Here is a 26,142-nt window from a genome sequence, read left to right as displayed (position 1 = left end):
CTGCTCTCTAAGTTTTGACTAGGCAACATGGAGGTGTTTATCTTTACCAGAAAAAGCGCCACTAAGCAGGGGAGAGGTTACAAGAAACCACCTCAGCGTCTTGGAACACAGAAACATGAATCTCAGCATGGACAAACAGGATATCGGTGACAGAAACATCCTATTCCTGCTTAGACGCCCTTTTTCTGCCACACAGACTTCCACACAATGACTTGAAACGACAGCAGAGAGGAAAAACACCATTGTGTTGCTGGTCCTACGGTTTCCTTTGAAACAAGAAAGGAGCTCACACAGAGAAACAGAGTCGCTGGCTGAGATATAGTGAAGAAAAACATGGGAACCATTCAAAAACCCAACTTTCCTTAGAAGTAACAAACTCTTCTGTATGAAGACTTTGAACTAATGCAGACAAAATAGGCAGAGACTGATTTTCCCCATAAAAACTGACTATAAAGGGTGTTTTAGTTCAGGACTACTGTGAGGAGATGAAAATAATCCTTGATCCTTTGCTTTTAAAGTAACTGATCAATCATAACGCAGAGAAAACTGCTTCTGTCACACATGAATGTGGACATGACTAATTTTCTTTAGTATGATGAAGTATACAAACACACGCTGGTGGCCAACAAAGACGGCTGGCTCTACACTTTTATTGTGAGCTTTTAGGTCATGTCACTCCCTAAGGGTAACGAAAAAGGAAATGAAAACAGAGTGAAAGAGGAAGATTGCTACATGAGAGAGGGGAATAGTTCACACCGACTGTGGCACCTCATACATTAAAGCACACATACATGTAGCAACGGCAGGTGCTAAAGACCCCAGTTTAAACATGCATTTTTATGACTTCTCAGTCAGTTAATTAGGAGTAATTTGAACCTAATTTCAGCCTGAGTGGGTTGGTTTGGTGGATGACTCAGCCGAGTGACTAAACATATTGTACTAAGGCACAGCTTCTCAGGAACAAAACGTTTTACTCAGGAAAGTAGTTGCAGGAGATCGGGGCACGCTTCAATATATAGAGTACTGGGGAAAACGTTTGAGCCACTCCTTAGTATTTTCCATTTTGTTATGTTTTGAATAGAGTGCAAACATACATAGATATACATGCACATACAGTATATAAAAGTAAGAACCATCTTAGACCAGATTTCTCGTCATTTCTTTTAGTCTTCAGGAATAGTTCTCCAGGTTTCTTGAGGCTGAAAAATGAAGCTGTTCCACATAGACTGATTCATCTGCATTCATAACTCCAACACCACTGGCTGAAAGGCACCCTGAACCATGAGATAGCCTCCGTGTTTTGAAGATGGTTGTAGACGGTCACTGTTATCCCACTCTCCTGACTTCCTCTGTATACACTCAGTTTAGATTCATCACTCCACAAGTCCTGTCACCACTGATTTTCAGTCCAGTTCTCGTCTAATTTGGTGTAATTACCCAACACATCAGCATTTTTCTCCCCCTGCTTTCCTTAAGAATGGCGTCTTGACAGCCACCCTTCCAATGAATCCATTTCTGATGATGCTTCAACAGTAGAGGGCCATTTTCTATTTCCTAAGAACATGATGTTCATATACGGGTCGTCTGCTACAGATAGTTTTAAATCCTGACATTTATTTGTTTATCTCTAAGGACTGAGTTACAAATGAAGCGAAAAGTAGCCAATGTCAAAGAAAAAGAAAAAAGAGCAAAAGCCAGGAGAACTATTGCTCAAGATCACTTTAAACAAATAAACAAACATATACAAAGAAATCTGGTTTCCTGGAACCAAAACGTAAAGAAAAGACGGGCGGCACAAGTGTTTTGCATGACGCTCTAAACCAAAATTCAAAAGTAGTATCTTGACACATCTTAATCTCTGGTGAATCACCAACCTATCTGACTGGTTTCTGCGAGCAGCACACACAGCTGAGTGGGCTGACACACTGGGCGGTAACAAACTCTAAATAAATAAATGAAAGAAAACTCATCGCAGAGCTGACGAACTACGTCAGCTAGTGAGCCAGTCGCTAACATGTCAGCCACTCACTACTGTGGCTTCTCTGCAATGTGCACTTTATCCCCCCTTTGTTCTCAAGCTTGCACACTATTCCACTCAAGCATTTTTACTGAATAAGGAAAATAATCTATCCAAGCTTGCTAATTGCTCGCCAGCCAGCTCATTAACTAAGCTACTAGCAAGACAAAGTCCCCATTGTTTATTCAGAAGCCATACTTGCAGCTTTCTGCCTTCCTGTAACGCTCTGCAAACTTTTATGTTTATAGTGAAACAGCAAACTAACATCCTGAATTTTGGACTGTAGGGCTCAAAGGTCAGCTCTGGATGGCTTGGTGCTCACCCAATCTGAATTTTCTTCTTTTTTTCATAGCAAATGAGCCCACCCACTGCAGCAGTGTGACTAGAATAATACGAACTGGTAAAAACAAGCCTGTGGGAAAAGGGAGGGGAAAAGTTTTAATAATCAAGTATACCAGCATTTTGGTATACTTCTGCAGCTGTCACCAATGATTGGGCTTTATTCCAAATTTCACTGGCCCCAAGCACGCACACATTTACAAAGAAAACACTCGCACTAGGCTGTGTGAAAGTAATGGATTAACCAGCTGCACCTGCATAGCCCAATTAAAAGTATTTACTGAATCAGTCTTATTTACTACACGTTTTATTCATCTGTGTTGGTACACAAGTGTCAGCCAATGAAAGGGAAGATTTTTTGTAGAATGGGAATAATTTATGAGAAGTGAAATCCACAGCACAGCGGGGGCTGCGATACTGCGGATAGATCTTAAAATGTTACAAGCGGCCAAAAATATGCCGATGACAGCGTAAATTTCTCTCTTTCTTCAACTGAGTCTGAGAAACCTGATCCTCCGGGTTAGCTGGGCCGTAGCCACAGTAACAACTTTCACTAAAACCCATCTCCATCTCTAATAACACGTCCTATCATAGTGATCATTCGTGTGCACCTGCATGGTGGTTTGACATCTGCTTTACACCCAGTCCCAAGCCTGGAAAAATGGGAAGAGCGTCCAGTTTAAACTCTGTGCTAAATCAAGTATGTGACTCTCGCCTTAAACATGGCAAAGCTCGGACAGTTTGAGTTATCAAATCAAAACTGGCTCATTAGTAGTGTGGACACTGGTAGAAAATAATTAAAGCTACAAGCAAACACATGCAAGTAGCATGTTTACACCTTATTATCTGGGGCGGTTTTAAAACAGAAAACATTTCCTGTCCAGGTGAGAGTTTCAGCAGATTATTAGATTGGAAGTCTTGATAAGTGCTGCAAAGAATGCAGCAAATGCAAGTCAAGTTAATTCATCATCAAGGCGTTTGTTTCCCAGAAAAGGAAGGACACGTAAACTGATGGTTCCTATCAGCGTGTCATGTCTAAAGTTTATAGACTGAAACGTGCTCAGCAGCACTTGCAAAAGTCAGGAAACTGTGGACATCAGGCGTAAACGTCGTTGTGTGCGACAGACTGCTCTTTACAATCCCTGGCAGCTAAAAGGTCAGTGGAATGTGTAAGAATGTCTAAAGGTCAAAGAAGCACTACTGCAGAGAGGATCCTAATCAGTTCATCTGGACAGCCTTTCCCCCTGACTCGTTTGGAGACCGAGTGTGGCTGTGTGAGTCTCAGGCAATCTGTGCGGCACTGTAGGGGAGCCTAAAGCGAGCCCTCTGTGACAGCATCATGTTTCAGGCGGTCTTTGACTGGAACTAAGTTCCAGACCACCAGAAGCGAATGCAAACGTTAAAAGTCTGGAAATATAAGTCACTGTTTTAGATTAGAAAACTGAGCTGTACTCAAAGCAACCCCCAATGCTTTTTCTTCTAGGACTTCTAAACAGGAGCCTCACAGTTAACGGCGCACACCCCGTCTCACACACACATTGTCCTTATATCCACAAAAGAAGAAGAGTTGGTAGGGGGAGTAGGGTGGGGTGAATCGGGGTGGGGGTGAGCCATGTGAGTGCACAAGAAATTCAATTAAGCAGACAGCGGGATAGCTCCACAACCCAACCTCCTTTGAGCACAATGTGCCCTCCAACAGTCCCGGCTCCACTCCCAAGCTTCCCAGCCAACCCCTTACCGCCATTCAGCCACTCCCCCAACACCACCAAGACCCACTGAGGACCCTTTGCTGGGCTCCCTTTCATGCACCCCCTACCTCCCCCCACCCTCTTCCCAGTTGTCTCTTTTGCCTCAAAGGAGATGAAAATCTTTAAGATGTGCAACAGCCAAGATGGAAAAACGAATTTAAATAGTTGACATTAAAAAGTTTAAGGCAACTTGGCTAAAAAAAGAAAGTTGTTCGTTTTAGACACACAAAAAAAATCTTTTTGTTTTCTGTGTGTGTGTGTGTGTGTGTGTGTGTGTGTGTGTGTGTGTGTGTGTGTGTGTGTGTGTGTGTCTGGCAAGCTGACAGATGCTGTTCATTTAGCACTTGTGCAGCAATCCTCGAGCTTGTCTCCTAAATGCCCAGGGGAGCCACTGGCATTTGGACAGCATTAAATAAAAAGCCACTCTGCAGACCTCACACCACGTCCAGATCTGACCTCGCAAAGATGGCCACTCCGCTCGGATTTCAACCAGCCAACTGACTAAATCTGTGCCGGTGAAGAAGCCCGTTCTACTCACCCTCCCCTCAGCCTCGCTCTGGCATGTAACAGGTAGCCAGGCTGCTATTCGAGCAAGGTTTTAAGAATTATTTACTCGGGGTGGAAGCGATGAAACACCTGCTCGACCGGCACGCTTCTGGGTAAAGCAATCTAACGTGTGTAAATAACAGCTTCCTATGAGAGTAGCCTTGCTTTTTCCTGACATGTTAGGAAATGTCAATAGCTGTTCTGTTACTTACCAGACCCGCGCTGTTTACAGCACAAGAATAATTTGCGATTCTCAGGGTTGTTTGGGACGACGCAGCGTCAGTCTCATTACAAATGCATAGGTTTTAACAATGAGATAATAAACCTCTCAAATGAGGCGGCCCTTTCCCATGCCAGCGTATTGTTAGAAATGTGTACATCATTGTCAGTGATGAACACACAGAGCCCGAGACTCAGGGGCGCACAATGTCACACACACACTCGCACATAAAGGCTGAGAGAGGCGCTAAGCTGCCGCAGACACAATGTGGATGTTACATAATAACAGCAGAGCACAGACCAAAATGTTGCGTGTTGTGCGAGTATACGTGCGTGTGTGTTTGCGGATTAAGAGCCCCTCGTGCATGCAACCATTCTTTTATATTATGTTACCTTCACGGTTTTCTCAGCGCACAATTCCAGGAATGTCCAATGGATAACATGTGACTGGTGTGATCTGATTTGAAGCTGCTTGCTTTGAGCCTAAATTCTGCTGCGGTTGCCCTGTCCTTGTAAATCGGGGTAAAATAAGGTCCAACCCCCCCCAAACACACACACGTGAAACAGACTTTATTCCTCTCACAAAACAGATCACAGTGGGTTATGAGCCCGTGTGCTTGCTAAACGAGGCTTAGTGTCCTCCTGTTCCATCATGGCTTTTTCATCCCCACTTGCAGCTTTCAGTCATGTATTTAGGTCTTAAAAACAGGGACATTGACTTCTGGTCCCAAGCCACGCATTTCAAACGGGGGCCCTAAGCAGATATGAGTCCTCTCCCACAGCCAGAGACAACAAAGATAATCAGTGAACAACCCCAAGGAGAAAAAAAAAAATCAATCTGCTTGATCCCCTTTTGAAAGCTATTAAGATAAGTCTCTTTCATTGAGAAGCACAAGTGCAGTGACCTAAATCAGTGCAGACATAAATGACAGGTTGGCGTGGGGGCTGAAAAGGCCACTTAAGAGATGCTGTGTGTTTCATAATCACCCCAATCAAGACTTTACAGTGAGGTTAAGCCAAGACCCCATGGGTGTTAATCCATCCCAACAGTTCTGATCAGCATATGCGGCCACAGCAAGCACATACGCGCAGTAACTACACAGTGTGTCTCTATTAGCAGCAGAGCCCAGGAATACAGGTGTAAGGGCCAATTCCCCATTGTTTAAAGCAGGGGTGTCAAACTCAAATACACAGTGGGCCAAAATTCAAAACTGGAACAAGGGCTAACATTAATATTTATTGAAAAATAAATCTCCTCCAGATTTAAGAATGAATCTCTTCTTATGGACTCAAACAAGTTTTGCTGAAAAACTGAATATGGAACAAGCAAAGCTTAATACTAAACAATATATATTAGCTGTATAATACCAGTAGGCCAGCTCTAATAATAACTTGGTATGGCTTCGAGGGGCAAATGTAATTAGGCTGCGGGCCAAATTTGGCCACCGGGCCAGAGTTTGACACCTATGGTTTTAAGAAAGAATTGGACCAAAGTTTTTATTTAGGAACTTTTAGATTCCGATTAGTTGACGACTGCTCTACTTCCCTACAGAAACCCCATAATGTGGGGCGTGCATGATGACTGTGGCATCCAGGTGTGTTTACAAGTGCATGTACTCACCATTCAGTCCATTGGGGATGCTTCTGTGATGATGTGGTGCTGATAGGTCATCCATGGATCTTCTTATCGTGGTCCCCATCTTACCGTTCTCTGAGGGCTTGTGCATGTGGTTGTGATTGTGGTGATCGGGGCTACCGGCACTTCCTGTGCTGGACGTGCTACTCCCATCTCCAACATCCCTGACCGTGCTGGTGCCCCCGTTCAGGTTGGTCAAGCTGGACTGACTATCTATGGAGCTCCGGGACCCTGCCCCATTCCTCTCTTCATCCAGCATGAGGATGATCTCCTTCAGTTCAGAGTTCTCCCTCAGCACAGTCTCCTGGTTGGCTTCCAGCTCCTTGAGCTTCATCATGTAGGTGCCCACCTCCTTCCACATGGCGCTGGCTGTGTAGCGGCCGAAACGCTGCCACTCCCGGGACAGCTTCTTGCCCTTCTGTCGGTCGTCGTCCAGGAAGCAGCAGAGTTCCCGGAGCTCGTGGTTGTCATCTTGGAGCTTCTGGTTGACTTCCTTCAGGTTCCGGATTTCATGAAGGTGCACCTGCAGCCGCCGGTTAATGTCCTTCATCATGTTGCCATGCTCGATCATCAAGTTCATTTTCTCGCCGTCAACCCTCCTTAATTTCCTAACCAGCTCCTCTTTGCTGCACCGCAGCAGCTCGTCGTCCGTCAGCTGGCTCAGGTCATCCTTCGGCCCCTCGGACGGATTTTTAGCCATGACTGTGGCGGCTGCGAGTCTCAGTTCGTTTATGCAGCTGCTTAAAATTAACTCTCAGAAACTCACTAACCTAACCTCAATTGCGGAATCGTGTTAAAAAATGAATACATTGTCCAAAAAGGGGGGGAAAAAAAAATCTGAAAAGTATCGATAATGCCCTGATCTTCAACAGGCCGATAATAAAACCGAAAGAATAAACAACACAAATATGACTGTGATGCTTCCACAACCCGAGCTTTTAAAGAAATGACACCACTGATCTGGTAAAATAAATAAGAAATACTCACAGGAACAACAGTTGGTGGTCACAGTCGGTCAGAAACAAACAAGCGATATAAAATCGATTATCAGGGATTTCCGATCACCGAGTCCTGTCGGCAAAAACACAGCGACCCGTAACAGTGTGCACAGTCTCTGCTGGACATCACAACATTCACATGATGGAAAACGTGAAATCCGCCAGCTTCTTCCTTTATGTTTAGGTGAATTCAACCTAATTTCGCGCAAAACAGCGAATGTTCGAGTAAAACGCGCAACCTATAAGAAAAGTCCTCTTGGACGTGTTTCACCGTCTCCTCGGATAAAAGCGTCTTCAGTGAGGCGGTGTGATAGTGGACGGACGACTCAATCCTTTCCACCCAGCAGCCTCGGAATTATCAGTGGACCCCCCGCCTCTCTCCTCCCTCTTGTCCAAACACTCGGGTTTGAAATCATTCAAGAGGATTCAGCTCGAGACGACCAATCAAGACGCGCGAGAGAAGTGGGCAGCAGGTAGATGAAAAAGTGCGGCGCAGCCTCGCAGAGCTCAGGCTCGGCCTTCTTAAAGGTACAGGAGGACGCGCTCGCCGTAAAAACACACTGGATTCATTAAAGAAGAAAAATCAGACTACGCCTCACGACTTTTATTCTTTATTGTTAAATGAAGCACAGATGTATTGTGTGCTTTTAATGGCCGTGATTTCGTTGACAATACTTGAGCATTAAAAAGCTGGGCTGGTTTACTGAAATGAAGCCCCAAAATATTCATTTAGTTAAAAATCAAAAATACTTTAACCTATGACAGTAGGCTTTAGCTACATGCATATTTGATTAAAGATTAAAAAAATATTATCATCTGTGTTTAAACCAGAGACAACTTCTGGGAGAGTTCTTTTTCTGAACATTGAATTTAAACAGCTTTTTAAAAGTCAGAGATCTCTGCAAGATCTCAGCGCCCCCATGTGGACACTGTCCGTAAAGGCATTAAGACAGCAAATCGGGTAAAGAAATATAAAACACGCTTGTTTCCAAATGATTTCCATTTACACACATATTAGTTTTGTAGGCACAAAGAGGTTTGTGGTTATGAAAAAAAAGACACTACACACCGCTATATAATGAGTTTGTGCATGATTAACAAACAAGTGCAAATGGTATTTAACCCAGCTGTCCCCCTCAAAAAAATTAAATTATATTGTAATGAAAAAAATATATAATATATAATTATCACCATCATTTCATTTCGCTTTACCATGTAATTCATATCTGATACTGTTTTTATTATAACGATTTATTTTTTTAATCACAGCTTTTAGGCAGGAGTAGATCAACAGTTTTACCCTACAGACCACTATGATTTCTTTTTATGTAAAGTCCTTTAAGATCCTTTATTTTTGTAATCCCTGTGACTCAAAGTGCACAACACTCCACTCTTTGGTCTGAGTGTGCCAGCATCCAGGATGTCAAAGGTCTGTCCCGGGACGAGAGTGAAGTCAAACCTCTGGAGCAGTTTGGCCATCACCACTTTAGCCTCCATCTAAAAAACACAACAGCGCCCACAGAGATGAGTCAGTGTGTTTATAGGTGAGCGGGTCTTCATGTTGACTTACGCTGTCATCCTCACCTGAGCAAAGTTCTGTCCCAGACACGAGCGAGGACCGAGGGCAAAGGGGTAGTAGCAGTAATAAGGCCTTGAACAGATAAGAGACAGCCTCAGTTACTGTGAACCGTTTCACTCATTTAGTCTGAGATAATAAAGTGTGTGCAAACATGAAACGTAATAAAGTCAGCATGGTGAAACAGTGTTTTTCTTACTTGGGAGCATCTGGGTGAAATCTGTCTGGATCAAATTTTAGTGGATCCTCGAAGAATTTGTCCAGTCTCCCGCTCACATAGGAGCTGAACTAAATAGGAAAAAATTTCACATTTTAACCATAAATGTATTTGTTCTTGCTTGAATAAGACCTCATTTTTTATGTTTTTCTGGCAACTTTGTGACAGTTTTGTTTATACATACGCTACCAGTCAAAGGCTTGGACATATCTTCTTATTTTCTTTATTATGGGTTTTTCTTTTTTTCATGACTATTTACATTGCAGATTCTCACTGAACACATCAAAACTGTGAATCAACACATATGGCATTATGTAGTAAACAAAAAATGTGAAATAACTCAAAACATGTTTATATTTTAGATTCTTCCAAATAGCCACCCTTTGCATTCTCTTGATGAGCTTCTTGAAGTCATCGCCTGAAATGTTTTTCCAACAGTCTTGAAGGAGTTCCCAGAGATGCTGAGCACTTGTTGACTCTCTTGCCTTCACTCTGCGGTCCATCTCATCCCAAACCATCTCCATTGGTCAGGTGACATCTGGTGCAGCACACCATCACTCTACTTCTTAGTCAAATAGCCCTTACACAGCCTGGAGGTGTGTTTGGGGTTCAGTGTGCCTTCAATTCTGAATAAATCCCCCACACCATCACACCTCCTGCTCCATACTTCATGGTGGGAACCATTCATGTAGAGACCATCCGGTTACATTTTGTGCATCACACAAAGACACAGCAGGTGGAACCAAAGATCTCAAATTTGCACTCATCAGACCAAAGCACAGATTTCCACTGGTCTGATGTCCATTCGTTGTGTTTCTTGGCCCAAACAAATTTCTTCTGCTTGTTGCTTTTCCTTAGTCCTGGTTTCTTAGCAGCTATTTGACCATAAAGGCCTGATTCACAGTCTCCTCTGAACAGTTGATGTAGAGATGTGTCTGCTACTGGAACTCTGTGTGCATCTATCTGAGCTCTAATCTGAGCTGCTGTTAACTTGCTAATTCTGAGGCTGGTGACATGGATGAGTTTATCCTCAGCAGCAGAGGCGACTGTTGGTCTTCCTTTCCTGGTGCCGTTCTCATGTGAGTCAGTCTCGTCGTAGCACTTGCTGATCTTTGAATGTGTCCCCAAAGTTTAAGCAATTTTCCAGACTGACTTTCAGTTCTTAAAATAATGAAGGACTGTCATTTTTTCTTTACTTAGAATTCATATTATGGCGAGAACCAATCAGATAAGGGCTGTCAGCTGTGTACCAACCTGACTTCTGCACAACACAACTGATTATCCCAACTCTATTGAGGCGGAGAGAAATACCACAAATGAACCCTGACAAAGGCAGACCTGTGAATTGAAACCACTTCATGTGCCTACATCATGAAGCTCATTGAGAGAAGGCCAAGAGTTTACAGCGCTGTCAACAAAGTTAAGGGACTTGAAGGACTCTATAAAACATATTTAGAGTTATTTATCTTTTTTTCTTCGCTACATAACTCCATATATCTTGCTTCATATATTTGTTGTCTTTAGTATGTAGTTATCATTTAGACTTACAAACATATTAAAAAGAAAATGACTCACAACAACGCTAAATCCCCCGGGTATGTGGATACCGTCAATCACCATGTCTTCAGCAACATCACGAGACGTGCCTGGAGCTGGGGGGTAAATTCTTAGAGTCTCTTTTAACACCTGAAGGAAGGTTACAATGAGAAGTGCACACTTTGGGTGAGTTATTAAAATAAATAAATGAATAACTAAATTTACCACATGTACCTGTGACAGGTAGACCAGCTCTCCTAAGTCGTCATAGCTTATGTCACGTTTCATCCCAATGACATCATCGACCTCTTTCTTCGCTCTAAGAAATAAAAATACAATTTAGAAAACCAAAATTCACTCTATATATTACACAGTTATAACTGCAGAAATATTACCTAAATCATCTTTAGAGGTTAACACAGGTCATAGGAGTAAATATGTAGAAACAGATGTAAAACTACATTTTTTATAGAGAAAAATGCACATCTACATAAATGTCTGTGGGCTTGAGATTTATATAATCTCAGGATTGGGAATATTTTTGATGTTTGATATTTGGATGGATCAAATTAGAAGAAGTTGTTTTCACACAACGGGTTGACAGTCAGATCTGAGGGACACACTGATTGTAAGAACTGGATCTATCAGACTGACTGTACAACAAGTGTGTCACAGCAAGAAGCTTTCTGAAGATCTCACAGACTTTTGTTTAAGTCCTCTTTACTTATAGGTTCAATCAGATGATGTTTCAGGTTATATTCATGCAAAGATATAGAAAGTTGTAAATAGAAAGTGTAAATTGTTGAGTTCTGTTTGACTTCTTACTTCTCCAGTATTTCAGGATGTCTTCCAAGCGCCATGATGCAAAAACCCAGTTGATTGGCTGTTGTTTCTTGGCCTAAAATGTTGCCAGTTTGTCAATAATGCATCAGAATATTACCTCAATCAAGAAGTTGTAATCCTAATTTCTACATCACAACTCTTTGAGTCTTAAAAAGCCTAGTTAACTCAAAATCAATAATATCATTATGTAACAAAAACAGATCATATGTTTCTTTTTCTTGATTGATATTTTACTCATTTGCAAATGTTATGGTCCCGGTCAAGATTGAAAAGAGTGATAAATATGTATTTTTTTTATATTTGAGACAAACAAGTTTACCCTGCCCGGGATAGGGTTACCGGGGCCCCGCCCTGGAGCCAGGCCCGGGGAGGGTGCCCGAGGGCGAGCGTCTGGTGGCCGGGCCTTAGTCCATGGGGCCCGGCCGGGCACAGCCCGAAGAGGAGACATGGGCCCATCCTCCCGCAGGCCCACCACCCGCAGGAGGCGCCATAGGGGTCGGGTGCATTGTGTGCCGGGTGGCGGCCAGGAGCGGAGGCCCTGGCGGACTGACCCCCGGCTGCCAAGACTGGCAATAGGGACATGGAATGTCACCTCTCTGGTGGGGAAGGAGCCTAAGTTAGTGCGTGAGGTTGAGAGGTACCGGCTAGATATAGTCGGGCTCACCTCTACACATGGCTTGGGCTCTGGAACCAGTCTCCTGGAGAGGGGCTGGACTCTGTCTCAGTCTGGAGTTGCCCCTGGTGAGAGGCGGCGGGCTGGGGTGGGTATCCTAATATCCCCTCGGCTTGCTGCCGGTACGTTGGGATTTTTCCCGGTGGACGAGAGGGTTTGTTCCCTGCGCCTTAGGGTCGGGGAACGGGTCCTGACTGTCATCTGCGCTTATGCGCCGAGTGGCAGTTCAGAGTACCCAGCCTTCTTAGAGTCCCTGGGGGGGGTGCTGGAGGGTGCTCCACCTGGAGACTCTGTTGTCCTGCTGGGAGACTTCAATGCTCACATGGGAAACGACAGCGAGACCTGGAGGGGCGTGATTGGGAGGAACGGCCTCCCTGATCTGAACCCGAGCAGTGCTCTGTTATTGGACTTCTGTGCTAACCACAGTTTGGCCATAACGAACACCCTGTTCGAACATAAGAGTGTCCATAAGTGCACGTGGCACCAGGACGCTCTAGGCCGTAGGTCGATGATCGATTTTGTAATCGTATCAGCAGACCTGCGACCATATGTTCTGGACACTCAGGTAAAGAGAGGGGCTGAGCTGTCAACTGATCACCACCTGGTGGTGAGTTGGATCAGGTGGTGGGGGAGGACGCTGGACAGACCTGGTGCACCTAAACGCGTAGTGAGGGTGTGCTGGGAACGTCTAGCAGAGGCCCCAGTCCGCGAGATCTTCAACGCACACCTCCGGCAGAGCTTCAACAGCATTCCGAGGGAGACCGGGGACATTGAGTCCGAATGGACCATGTTCAGCGTCTCAATTGCCGAAGCTGCTGCATTGAGCTGCGGCCGCAAGGTGGTGGGTGCTTGCCGTGGTGGTAATCCCCGAACCAAATGGTGGACACCAGAGGTGAAGGGAGCCACCAGGCTGAAGAAGGAGTCCTATCGGGCTTGGTTAGCCTGTGGGACTCCGGAGGCAGCCGACAGGTATCGACAGGCCAAGCGGAATGCGGCTCGGGCAGTGGCTGAAGCAAAAACTCGGGTGTGGGAGGAGTTCGGAGAGGCCATGGAAAAAGACTTTCGGACTGCCTCGAAGAGATTCTGGCAAACCGTCAGACGTCTCAGGAGGGGAAAGCGGTGCTCTACCTGCACTGTGTATAGTGCTGGCGGAGCGCTGCTGACGTCGACTGAGAAAATTGTCAGGCGGTGGAAGGAATACTTCGAGGACCTCCTTAATCCCACTGACACGTCTTCCGAGGAGGAAGCAGAGTCTGGGGATGAGGGGAATGACCCGCCAATTTCCGGGGGCGAGGTCACTGAGGCAGTTAAACAACTCCTTGGTGGCAGAGCCCCTGGTGTTGATGAGGTCCGCCCCGAGTTCCTGAAGGCTCTGGACGTTGTAGGGCTGTCCTGGTTGACACGCCTCTGCAATGTTGCGTGGAGATCAGGGGCAGTACCTGTGGACTGGCAGACCGGGGTGGTGGTCCCCATCTTTAAGAAAGGGGACCGGAGGGTGTGTTCCAACTACAGGGGGATCACACTCCTCAGCCTCCCTGGGAAAGTCTATGCCAGGGTGCTGGAAAGGAGAGTTCGTCCGTTAGTCGAACCTCGGATACAGGAGGAACAATGCGGTTTTCGTCCTGGTCGCGGAACACTGGACCAGCTCTTTATCCTCTCCAGGATACTTGAGGGTGCATGGGAGTTTGCCCAACCAGTCTACATGTGTTTTGTGGACTTGGAGAAGGCATTCGACCGTGTCCCTCGGGGTGTCCTGTGGGAGGTGTTGCGGGAATATGGGGTGTCTGGCCCATTGCTACGGGCCATTCGATCCCTATACAACCGTTGCAAGAGCTTGGTTCGCATTGCCGGCAATAAGTCGGACTCGTTCCCGGTGGGTGATGGGCTTCGCCAGGGCTGCCCTTTGTCTCTGGTTCTGTTCATAATTTTTATGGACAGGATTTCTAGGCGCAGCCAAGTGGCGGAGGGCTTTCGCTTTGGTGGCCTCAGAATCTCATCTCTGATTTTTGCAGATGATGTGGTTCTGTTGGCTTCATCGGGTGAAGGCCTCCAGCTCGCACTGGAACGGTTCGCAGCCGAGTGTGAAGCAGCGGGAATGAGGATCAGCACCTCCAAATCTGAGGCCATGGTTCTCAGCTGGAAAAGGGTGGAGTGCCTACTCCGGGTCGGGGATGAGTTCCTGCCCCAAGTGGAGGAGTTCAAGTATCTTGGAGTCTTGTTCATGAGTGATGGGAGAAGGGAGTAGGAGATCGACAGACGGATTGGGGCTGCGGCTGCAGTAATGCGGACGCTGCACCGGTCCGTCGTGGTGAAGAGGGAGCTGAGTGTAAAAGCGAAGCTCTCAATTTACCGGTCGATCTACGTCCCTACCCTCACCTATGGCCACGAGCTGTGGGTAGTGACCGAAAGAACGAGATCGTGGATACAAGCGGCAGAAATGAGCTTCCTCCGAAGGGTGGCTGGCCTCTCCCTTAGACATAGGGTGAGAAGTTCGGCCATCCGGGAGGGGCTCAGAGTAGAGCAGCTGCTGCTCCACATCGAAAGGAGCCAGCTGAGGTGGTTCGGGCATCTGACAAGGATGCCCCCTGGGCGCCTCCTGGGTGAGGTGTTCCAGGCATGTCCCACCGGGAGGAGGCCCCGGGGCAGACCCAGGACACGCTGGAGAGATTATATCTCTCGGCTGGCCTGGGAACGCCTTGGTATTCCCCCGGACAAGCTGGTGGAGGTGGCTGGGGAGAGGGAGGTCTGGGCCTCTTTGCTTAGGCTGCTGCCCCCGCGACCCGGCCCCGGACAAAGCGGATGAAGATGGATGGATGGATGGACAAACAGTCAGTAACACAGGAACTAGAGTTGTGTGACACAGTGTGTGTGTGCAGATATTATGCAGCCCCTCTGGATAAGAAAGGACAGTTTTGTCCATGCTAAGTGAACACGTGACAACAATTCACAGACAACAGTGGCCACATTGTGTAAAACTGAAAATAAAACACACTCTTCAGTGCAGTGTGCTTCGTCTGACGCTACAAAGGAGCTTCCAGCTGCATTTCACACATCAAAGCTGAAACAACAGAGACTCACCTGCAATGAAAAATGTCACAAAATTGTCCAGCATAAATTCTTCATCTTCTTCAGTCATGTTTTCCTCTGAAATGAGGAGAGAATGGACAGATACATCGATATTTAACTTCTCCTGGTTTCCAACATTACTTACAAACCACATGCACCGAACTGAGAAGGCATCAAAAACTGTGGGTCACATTTGTTCTATTCACTTTGTCTCGTCACAAAGAGAATAAAATATTGCTCTAGTCTAGTCTAATGTGAAATTTGGGAACTCCAACCTTGGCTTGCAGTTTTGATGATTTGTGTCAGGATGTCTTTGGGGACCTCGTCACCGTTTTGCATGGCGGCCTTTCTCTCACTGATCCACTTGGCTCCAGTTGTACGGAGCAGGCGGCACGCTTCCCTCACCTCATTAACATTTCGTCTGTTCTTTGGATTGTACTGGAATGGCAGACTGAAGGGTTTAGCCTGGCATCCTGATAACAATGTTGTTGGCAGACATACTTCATAACAACAAACGCTGAAGTAATACCTCAAAAAATATGTCTCTAAGGTAGGTAACCATTCCTTTCAGACATGTCTCAATGGCTTTAGGGAAAGGTGAACTATTCTTCAAGAGGTCCAAGTCCACCCCGAAGGCAACCTGTTATCAAGATAAGACATGCACAGCAATTCACTCACGCTTAGAACATGATTGTAGCCTTTATAAAAAGTTAGAAAAGTTAGAATAAACATATTTTTTATTCTTCAGTATTAAGAAAAAAAACAGCATGTTAAGGAAGCTCTAAAAACCTTAGTAATAACATCCAGGGTGACACAGTTGATGAGATGGAGCATATTAGCTTCTGTTTTACTGTCAGCAAGCTCTGCAAGTTTATCCATCAGTTTCTCTGCTGTCTCATTGAAGGTTCCCATTAGACCTCTCAGATACCTGGAAAAAACAAAAGTTTGAGACAGAGGAACAGCGACTAAAGGATTAGGATGTATAATTTCATAACTCACAGGCTGCTGAACGCAGGGTCCATGATGCGTCGCTGTTTGTACCACCGCTCATGATCCCGTGCTGTTATCAGACCATCACCTAAAAACCTTGAAGACAGTTAAGACAATGATTTAAAAAAAAAAAAAAAAATCTGTGAAGTGACTTCAAGAACAAACTAAAAGTCGCTGAGGGGCAAAAGAATCCAAAACTCAGTGACAATAAAGAAATAATAAAAACATTAAACAAATTATAGCAACACATTCACCCTCTCTCCTGCCAGGCAGGTGCCTGATACTGGCAATCACTGTCCCAACCAACCACAAAAGTATTATGCAATGAGTTTCAAAACAACAACAACCCTGCAAACATCACTGTTAAAAATTACGATAGACAGCATGAAAATGTCATCATCATAAATTCGTACATGGCTCCTATAATATGATCACTGAGGTCAGGAGTTAAATAAAATGCTAAGATGTGACACAAGGAAAGTATCACAACATGGTAATACTATCAAGTTCTATTCATTGTGACTAATAAGGTATGTACACACAACTACAATAAAGTGACTCAGATAATCTGATACATCACCTTTGACCAAACAGGTTGAAGAGTCTTTTATAGACAGACTTCTGTTTAAGGTATTTTGGGGACATCAGGATTTCCTGAAACCAGAAACAAAATGACACAAAAGTGTGACGAAGAAGAAGAAGAAGAAGAAGAAGAGGGCTTTAAATGTGAACAAGTCCCCAAAAGGCCAGTTGCTGGCACTGTTTATTAGCAGGGACCTCTGCCAACAGGATTGATGGGTGCACTTTCACACACAACAGGTTTGTTGCACTGTAGTCATTTTAAACTGAAACAGTAGAGATACACAGGTACTGCTAATCACAATAATTCACAGATTTACAGAAATAGACCCTTTATTAATGACACCTGTGTACTGATGTGAAAACAGTCAGGTGACAAGGGTTTACCTTGGTGGCCTCTGGACAGTACGTACACAGTGAAACGTAGTGAAGCACATTTAACCTGTAAACAGGTCCATACTTCTCGGCCCTGCAGGTGACATCTTAATTAGATCTTTTAAAGGCGAATGATATTAATACTGTAATACAAAGAGTACAGTAAGAACTGCAATGTATTTGTTATATAGGCAGAAATTAACAGGCAATTAGCGGCAAAATATGCTGTGAAAAAGGAAACTGCGTCAGTTCAATACAGCCAGGCTAGCTAGCATTGGCTGGCAGCAGTCCCAAACACTGACCTACATATTGTGTTAGCTTAATGGTTTGACGTGTTGTTTTCTGCATAAAAACTTTGTTTGCGTTAAACTTACCACTCCAGAAATCTGTCGTGTATAAATCCGTCATTTTTCATCGCCTTCAACATCGTTGGTGAGTGTCCGAAGAAAAAACTGAGGAAACAGCGAGTTACTCTCAAGTAACGTCCGCATAACTGCTTCAGCCGACGACCTTTCCTACCTGTCCCTCGGCGGCCCGGGGATGTGGTCATACTTCATATGAATGTATTTAATGTACAAGCAGTAGCCAAGAAACGCAATGACGAGCAGAAAGAAGAGAAACGTAAGTGCCCGAGCAGCCAGGCTCAGAAGCAGGCTGGAAAGTGCCATCCTGGAAAATGTCCCGGAGACGTCCGTGTTAAAGCTGGTTGTCCTTTCAGTTAGAAAGTCCACGGCCAGATAAAAGCAGCGAGCCTGTTATCAGTGACTCTTCAGACTGAAGTAGCCTACGCAGTTCAGATCATTAACACGACACTCCATCACAGTATCCCACTTAAACTTCAGGAATATCGATATGTTAGGAAGCAGAAACCATAGTGCTTCCAGTTCAGCTGCTTTGGTGCAAATAAAGCAACAAGAGGTTCACTGGAGCTGCAACAAGAAAACCTGGCTTTTCAGCTGGACCTCTGCAATGCACTCATCGATCCCAGTCCCTTTAAAGCTAAGCGTATCGTATTTTTTGAGTTTTGTGAGTTTTATTTGTGTGACCTTTATTTACCCTCAAATGATACAAATTGCATGACAAGTTTTTAATGACTAAGTTGCAAAAATATGGCTAATGTAGCAAATGTGATACAATTTAAACACATGTGCAGATTATAATTTTATATATAAATTTTTAATACATGTAGTCTAAAGGTTCAACATACACTCCATTATCAGAAAAATAAAGATTTCTGGCAGTTATTTCATGGTTCAGGTTTTAAAGGGCTGGTTTTGCTGGTGCCCGTGTCACTGCTGGCAGCATCATGAGTTAATGTTACAGGCATTAAAAGTCCTGTTGTAGTCATGAAAAAGCAATGACAGAGCTACATTAAAGTAAAGAGAATATTAAAGTCAGTGATCATCAAAAAGATATAAAACTGTATTCATTATCGTTTTTATTATTATAATAAAAATAGATTTATTATATCAAAGTACAATCACATTAATGCTTTTAGATTTGTTTTTGTTTACATTAGTAAAGAGTAACCCATTTTTCTTCTATGGTCTACTACCACTTATGTGATGTTGCCTTATTTTATTTATTTTTTAATCCCTGTGAATCAAAGTGCACAACACTCCACTCTTTGGTCTGAGTGTGCCAGCATCCAGGATGTCAAAGGTCTGTCCCGGGACGAGAGTGAAGTCAAACCTCTGGAGCAGTTTGGCCATCACCACTTTAGCCTCCATCTAAAAAACACAACAGCGCCACACAGAGATGAGTCAGTGTGTTTATAGGTGAGCGGGTCTTCACATTATGTTGTCATCCTCACCTGAGCAAAGTTCTTTCCCAGGCACGCACGAGGACCGAGGGAAAAAGGGTAGTAGCAGTAATAAGGCCTTGTTGAACAGACAAGAGACAGCCTCAGTTACTGTGAACCATTTTTCTCATTAGGTAATAATGACCGAAAACAAGAATAAAACATGTCAGCATGGTGAAACAGTGTGTTTCTTACTTGGGAGCATCTGGGTGAAATCTGTCTGGATCAAATCTCAGTGGATCCTTGAAGAATCTCTCCAGTCTCCCACTCGCATAGGAGCTGAACTAAACATTAGAACAGTTTATTATTTATCTCGATTCCAGGTAACTTTTTTTTTTTTAAAGGACTTAAGCTGGTGGGGGGGCTGTTTGGGTTCTGTTTGAGTAAATGATTAGAAGCATACATGCATACACACACCCATCTTCAAACCAAAAGGTATTAAAACATATTTAAAATCTTCACAACTTACAAGAGCAACAAATCCTCCAGGTATGTGGATCCCATCAATCACCATGTCTTCAGCAATATGACGAGATGTGCCCGGAGCTGTGGGGTACATTCTCAGAGTCTCTTTTAACACCTGGGGGAAGATTACAAGGAATACGTGTAATGTGTATGTGTTAGTCTGCATTTAACCCAGTGAAGCAGTGGGCAGCCACTGACTACTGAGCTATCCCTGCCTGTAAACTGGTCTTGTGTCATAACACACGAGATGCAGCCTTTGATTGTTAGTTGACAAACTTTGATTTTTAATCTCATGGATTCACACTAAAAACATTACCACAATTTTCAAATTGCCACATGTACCTGTGACAGGTAGACCAACTTGCCCAGGTCATCGTAGCTTATTTCACATTTCATCCCAATAACATCGTCCACTTCTTTCTTCGCTCTGAGAAATGAGAAAACTCCATAAGAAACCAAAGTTCACTTGTTCTAATGGAAACTGATGTCTGCTATATTTTGAGTTCTTACCTTTCCAGTATATCAGGATGTCTTCCGAGTTCCATGATGCAAAACGCCAGCTGATTGGCTGTCGTTTCTTGGCCTGAAATAGCACAAATGCTTTAAAATAGAATCACAATACCACCTTAAAATGAACCAACTCACCCGAGCGTTTGTATTCTTAATATCGACACAAATCTTTTGATTGAAAAATCAAGTGAAAGCAGTTCCAACAAACTATATATGAAGCACGCTGCTGTTTTTCAATTGCTTAGCAGTTTTGAAACTAGAGGTCAGTCAGTGTAAACAAGAACACTGGACATTCATGAGGAAAAGACCAAAGACACCATAAATACATGTCTATACAAAGACAACATTATAAACAATGTAGCTTTAAGGCACTGCAATACATTTGTCACTTTTGAGACCTAGAGACTATTAGTCTTTATGGACCAACTGGGTTCTGGACTTCATGACCAACAGGCCGCAGTCTGTGAGGATCCACAATGTCTCCTCATCTTCCATGCTCCTCAGCACTGGCTCCCCTCAGGGCTGTGTGCTAGGACTCCTCCTGTTCACAATTCTTACATATGACTGCTCACCAAACCACCCTGGCTGTCAAACTAAGGTTTGCGGATGCATCACAAACAACGATGAGACCGGCAACAGGAAGGAGGTGGAGCACTTGGAGGATTGGTGCAGGAAAAACACTCTGCTTAAATGGGAAGACCACCAAGGACATTATTGTGGACTTCAGGAGGGACCTGTGTGTGTGTGTGTGTGTGTGTACTGCGTGTGTGTGTGTGTGTGTGTGTGTGTACTGCAGTTGAAGTAGTACTCAGTACTCAGCTACAAGTACCTGGGTATGCACCTGGAAAAACAACACTTCCTGTCTGATCAGGAAGGCACACCAGAGGCTCTGCTTCCTGAGGCGGTTGAGGTGTGAGAGACTTGAGCTCAGTCCACATCTCCTTTTACAGAAGTGCGGTGGAGAGTGTTCTGTGCTCCGGCATCAACGTGTGGCACAGAAACTGCACTGTGGCAGAGAGGAAAACTACAGAGGGAGGTGAAGGCTGCACAGAGTTGTCAGAGGCAGCCTACCAACCATCACAGAAATATACACCTGATGCAGGAAGAGGGGCACCTGTATCATGAAGGACCCCACTCACCCAGCACACTCTTTGTCCCACTCCCTCAGGCAGGAGGCTGAGGAGCATTACATGCAAAACCTCCAGACTGAGAACAGGCTTCATTCCAGAAGCTGTGAGACTTCTCGGTACATAATGGACGAGAAACTGCAACTGTAGCGCCTTAATCACTACGGATACTTTGCTGCTAAAATATTTATATCTATACTCCATACTGTTACTCAGGTTGCTGCACTTCTCTTACTTGTATAGTTTACTAGTATTTGATACCATTTTATTACTTGTTAATGGAAAACCGGGACCGTGGGTACATAAAATCGTTGCAACTAATGTAAACATGCGATGAGAATGACAACGCTTCCTTGAATTTCCATCTTTTATATACAGTCTTTTGTAATGTACACAGCTCATTTAGTCAGTAATTTATGTTCGTGTGCATTATATGCATGTTGTGAATAACTGGAGCAAAACTTGCCAATAAATACAATTATATAAAAATTCACACTAAAGATTGTGACCATGACGTAACTATGCGAGCTGCAGGAGCCCGTCACTGGAGGAGGGACGGGTCTGTCACACAGCATTTTAAACATTAAAGCTGAAATAGAAACTCACCAGCAATGATGAATGTCACCAAATTGTCCAACATAAACTGGTCATCTTCCTCAGTCATGCTTTTCTCTGAAATAATAAGAACATTGACATGTTAATTAATATTTGATTTCTTTGTCTGTCCTGTACTTACCCCGCATTTTAAAATTATCAGTCAGGTATTTATATTCTGCCTCCATTCATAAACATAAACAAAAACCTCCATGGCTAATACGATGGTAGGATGATAAATATTTAATTTATTGCATATTTTAGAGATTCTTTTGTTCCAGCAGCTGAAATACTACTACTAGTAAACTTACTAAGAATTAAGAATAACTGAGTAAGTGATTAAGCAAACAAACAAAAACACAAGAGCTACTGCAGCAGGCTGCCATGCAGCATGGCGCCGTCCCTCACGCTGAGAATGCGATGTCTTTTCATTCATCTTCATTGTATTTCTTTACTCTTTGTGTAATATTGATAGCAGTTTAAAATCTGTTCTTTCCCACCACAAAGAATCTATAATATCGCTCTTATCCAGTCTAATCAAATGTCAGATTTAGGGGCTACAACCTTGGTTGGCAGTTTTGATGATTTGTGTCAGGATGTCCTTGGGAACCTCGTCACCGTTTTCAATGGCGATCTTCCTCTCGTGGATCCACTGAGCTCCAGTTGTACGGAGCAGGCGGCACGCTTCCCTCACCTCATTAATATATGATCTGTTCTTTGGATTGAACTGGAATTGCAGATTGAACAATTTAACATGTCACACTGTTAACAAGGCTTTTGTCAAACATACTTCATACTAAACAAAAAAGAATCTACATCTCAAATACCTCAAAAAATATGTCTCTAATATAGGTAACCATTCCTTTCAGACATGTCTCAATGGCTTTAGGGAAAGGTGAACTATTCTTCAAGAGGTCCAAGTCCACCCCAAAGGCAACCTGAAATTTATCAAGAAAAAATATATAAGTATACACACACTCACCCTGTAGAAACTGTAAAATTGACTGTAATATAAAACCTTAGCAATAACATCCAGGGTGACACAGTTGACAAGATGGAGCATATTAGCTTCTGTTTTATTGTCAGCAAGCTCTGCAAGTTTATCCATCAGTTTCTCTGCCCTCTCATTGAAGGTTCCCATTAGACCTCTCAGATACCTGGAAGTAATGATAGCTTTAGACAGAGAAGCAGCACATCCAGGACATCCCAACAAACCATCACAGAAATTCATTAAAAGATAATGTTCAACAGAAAAAAGGGAAATGTTTCCAACCCTGAACAAGTGGTTAATCAAGGAGACCGTTGTGTGTTTTTGTGATAACTGAAACTCACAGGCTGCTGAACGCAGGGTCCATGATCCGGCGCTGTTTGTACCACTGCTCATGATCCCGTGCTGTTACCAGCCCATTGCCTAAGAGCCTTCAAAGAAGACAGTTGACAAAATACTTTTTCACAAATTTGAAAAAAAATAAGGGTTTAAACAGTTTGGATTTGTCAGCTGATTTTTACTTTGTTAAACTGAGATTACAGGATAGTATTATATCCGTTTTAATCTTAGTAAAAGGAATTGAACTAACCACAGCATCACAAAGCTCACGTCTACCACTAAATATTGGTAAATGAACGCAAGTCGCACACTGGTATCTGCTCATATCAGCCTTACCAAACTCAAAGTGCGTGTGGTGGGGGGGTTAGCGTGTTATTTACCCTGGACAGGTCACCATCCTGTTAATCTAACCTGTGCTCAGACAGAACCCAAGCAAACACATGGAGAACATGCAACCCCCACGCAGAAAGGCCGGGACAGATGTTGGATTTAAACCCAGGTCTTTATTACTAACTCTGCTTTTGAATTAGTGCATCCTTATAAAAATTAAAAGCGAATGAAGCAGACTGATAAGTCAGTGTTACCTCTGACCAAACAGGTTGGAAAGTCTCTTGTAAGAAAATGCATCCTTGGAGTACTTTGAGGACATCAAGATTACCTGAAGCCAGAAGCAAAACGACAGAAAAGCATTTAACAGAAAGAGGACTTCGTTCCAATTTTATCGAGAGTTATGCTTTTTGATACAAAACAAACTTCATTATTTCACACTCTGAAGTTAACTGAGGGATTTACCTTTGTTGCTTCTGGATATGACACAGACACTAGAACATAATGAAGAGCATTTATCCTGCACACAGGCCCATACTCCTCTGCCCTGTAAACGACATGCTGTCATTTAAATGATACACTTAAACATCATTGACACTGAAATGCTATTTTCAACTGCACAAAAACATAGTTTGTACTTAACTTACCACTCTAGGAATTGTTCATGTACATTTCCACCATTTTTTAATATCCTTGAAAACGTTGGTGAATGTCCGAGGAGAAAACTGGGGAGAAGAGCTTTAAATTAACAAGATCAGTCGCACATAATGTCAGCACAAGTGTTTTACCCAACAACTTTACCTACCTGTCCCTCGGTGGGCCGGGTACGTGGTCATATTTCATATGAATGTGTTTTACGTACAAGCAGTATGCAAGAAACGCAACGATAAGCAGAAAGAAGAGAAATGTAAGAGCCTGAAGTGCCAAAGTCAGAAGTGTGCTGAAAACTGCCATCCTGATGGTTGTCCTTTCTGTTAGGAAGTCCGCTGCAGATAACGCCGCAAAAGGTCCCACAAGGCGACACAAAGGGGCCTCAGGGGGTCACAAGCTGATGTACTCTTAGTAGGAAGGTTGTGTCAAGAAGGGCATCCAGCGTAAAATCTGTGCCAAAATCAAACATGCAGATCCACCCACTGCTGCGTAAACAATGAGCTGTTCATCAAGCACTCCAAGACTAGCAGTTAATGCAACACTTGATCATTGCACTGTGGCACAAGGTCAGGTAACTTTCAAGGATATAAATCACTCATTCAGAAAATAGAAACCACTTTTTTTCCCTTAAAGTGAGGAAGTAGGATATTTAAACATGTACTCTAATTAATTCCTTGCTAAAGCACACTTCAAGCAGGACAGTGTACAGAGACACACCGAATGATCAAAGCTGTCAAATTACTTCTTCTTCCTCTCAGCTCCAACAATAGCTGTGCTCTGGTGCTCAAACAAATAGTACTGCACCTCTGATTGTGTCTCCATGTCACCTGCTATGGAATAAATGGAAGTGGGAACAGGTGCGCTGGAGAGGCAACAGAAAGACAACCCCCACAATGGGTGAAGGATACAGTCCATTTCTCTCTCCTCATCTTTCCTGACTGACTTTTCTCTAGTTTTAGGGTCCTCGTCACTACACTAGGGCATGCTCCTGCAACACAGCAGTAAATGCATTTGAAATGAGCCATTCTCACAATGTGTGCTTCCCACTGGGCCGACAACTGTAGATAATAGTGTTTTTCCATGGCCTGATGGAGCGTGTTCTTAACCTGTGTGACGTCATCTAGCTCATCCTGTTAAAAAGAATATATCAATTTAAGAAAAGCGCATACATGCCTGCCTAAAAAAGTAGAAAATTATAGCATTTACAGTTTTCATTTTATTTTTTGCACCCCTGGTCCTCTCCATTTCTCTCATTCCTTCTGCAAGTCTCTCCATTCCCTCAGCCTTTGCCCAGAAACCCACCATCAAAGTACTTGTTTATAGTTTAGGCCAAGTTAAAAAAAAGAAGAAGAAGAAAAGTAGCAGTTCTCCATCACGCTGGTTACTTCAGGGGTCTCAAGACTGACTCAGAGGGATTCAGGGTTCAAAACTCATTTTACTGTCATTCAGCACTACCTCAGGAAAGCGATGCAGAACAAAAATATGTGGCATGAGCTCAAATAAAAACACAAAAAACCTCATTGCAATGTTTAAAAAGAGGCAAGTGTGAGACATAAATAAATGTAAAATAACAAAAAACAGTGCTGCATATTTGAAAACACAAATAAAAATGATTCAATTATTGCACAAGAGAGCCGATGAGCTGATTGCACTGGAAATTCCTTCTTGACAGATTTGTAGAGTATAATAATCTACAAAATAGCAGCTGTTTGAGCTGTGCAACAGTCTGATGGTGGTTGCAAAGAAGCTTCCACAGAACTGCAATGACCTGCACCTCTACGTTACTGTCTGCCTGAAAGCAGGAGTGAGAACAGACCGTGGTCGGGGTGTGAGGTGTCCCTGATAAGGTTTTTTGCAGCGTTGTTGGGCCAGGCCCTAAATAGATGGCAGGGTGGCTCCACTTGTCCTCGTTCTCATGCTAGAGATATGCTGCTTGTCAGCACACTCTCAGCGGTGCCTCTTTAGGAGGTGGTGAGAACATC

At 43.7% G+C, this 26,142-nt stretch overlaps 3 protein-coding genes across 5 annotated transcripts in view; all 3 read right to left on the bottom strand.

Moving 5' to 3' along the window:
* ccdc85cb (coiled-coil domain containing 85C, b) overlaps positions 1 to 7,853 on the bottom strand; it is a 46,546-nt gene extending 38,693 nt beyond the window's left edge. For all 3 annotated transcript variants that reach the window (XM_085372335.1, XM_085372336.1, XM_085372337.1), the window contains exon 1: positions 6,491 to 7,853. In XM_085372335.1, the coding sequence (XP_085228461.1) occupies positions 6,491 to 7,205 (715 nt within the window). In that variant the 5' untranslated portion in view covers positions 7,206 to 7,853. The remainder of the gene's footprint in view (positions 1 to 6,490) is intronic.
* A 448-nt stretch (positions 7,854 to 8,301) lies between these two features.
* On the bottom strand, positions 8,302 to 18,329 carry LOC146616814 (cholesterol 24-hydroxylase-like). Its single transcript, XM_085372333.1, has 15 exons — positions 17,878 to 18,329; positions 17,733 to 17,810; positions 17,371 to 17,452; positions 16,985 to 17,058; positions 16,414 to 16,500; positions 16,204 to 16,342; positions 15,944 to 16,054; positions 15,690 to 15,852; positions 15,427 to 15,492; positions 11,658 to 11,730; positions 11,067 to 11,151; positions 10,872 to 10,982; positions 9,279 to 9,367; positions 9,088 to 9,154; positions 8,302 to 9,000 (listed from the first exon to the last, which is right to left on the bottom strand). Exons 1-15 carry the CDS (start codon positions 18,024 to 18,026, stop codon positions 8,842 to 8,844), a joined length of 1,533 nt encoding a protein of 510 aa, XP_085228459.1. The 5' UTR covers positions 18,027 to 18,329; the 3' UTR covers positions 8,302 to 8,841.
* A 581-nt stretch (positions 18,330 to 18,910) lies between these two features.
* Positions 18,911 to 24,463, bottom strand: LOC146616813 (cholesterol 24-hydroxylase-like). The gene is made up of 15 exons (XM_085372334.1): positions 24,315 to 24,463; positions 24,157 to 24,234; positions 23,975 to 24,056; positions 23,767 to 23,840; positions 23,188 to 23,274; positions 22,874 to 23,012; positions 22,683 to 22,793; positions 22,420 to 22,582; positions 21,868 to 21,933; positions 20,135 to 20,207; positions 19,967 to 20,051; positions 19,629 to 19,739; positions 19,355 to 19,443; positions 19,172 to 19,238; positions 18,911 to 19,088 (listed from the first exon to the last, which is right to left on the bottom strand). Exons 1-15 carry the CDS (start codon positions 24,461 to 24,463, stop codon positions 18,948 to 18,950), a joined length of 1,515 nt encoding a protein of 504 aa, XP_085228460.1. The 3' UTR covers positions 18,911 to 18,947.
* Positions 24,464 to 26,142: the final 1,679 nt, after the last annotated feature.

The sequence above is a fragment of the Diplotaxodon limnothrissa genome, linkage group LG15 (genome assembly GCF_057381915.1).
Source record: "Diplotaxodon limnothrissa isolate DT_005_m linkage group LG15, D_limnothrissa_male_GT1.1, whole genome shotgun sequence".
NCBI classification, from domain to species: domain Eukaryota; kingdom Metazoa; phylum Chordata; class Actinopteri; order Cichliformes; family Cichlidae; genus Diplotaxodon; species Diplotaxodon limnothrissa.
The sequence above is the reverse complement of the archived record's forward strand: the minus strand, read 5'-3'. Positions and strand labels throughout refer to the sequence as shown.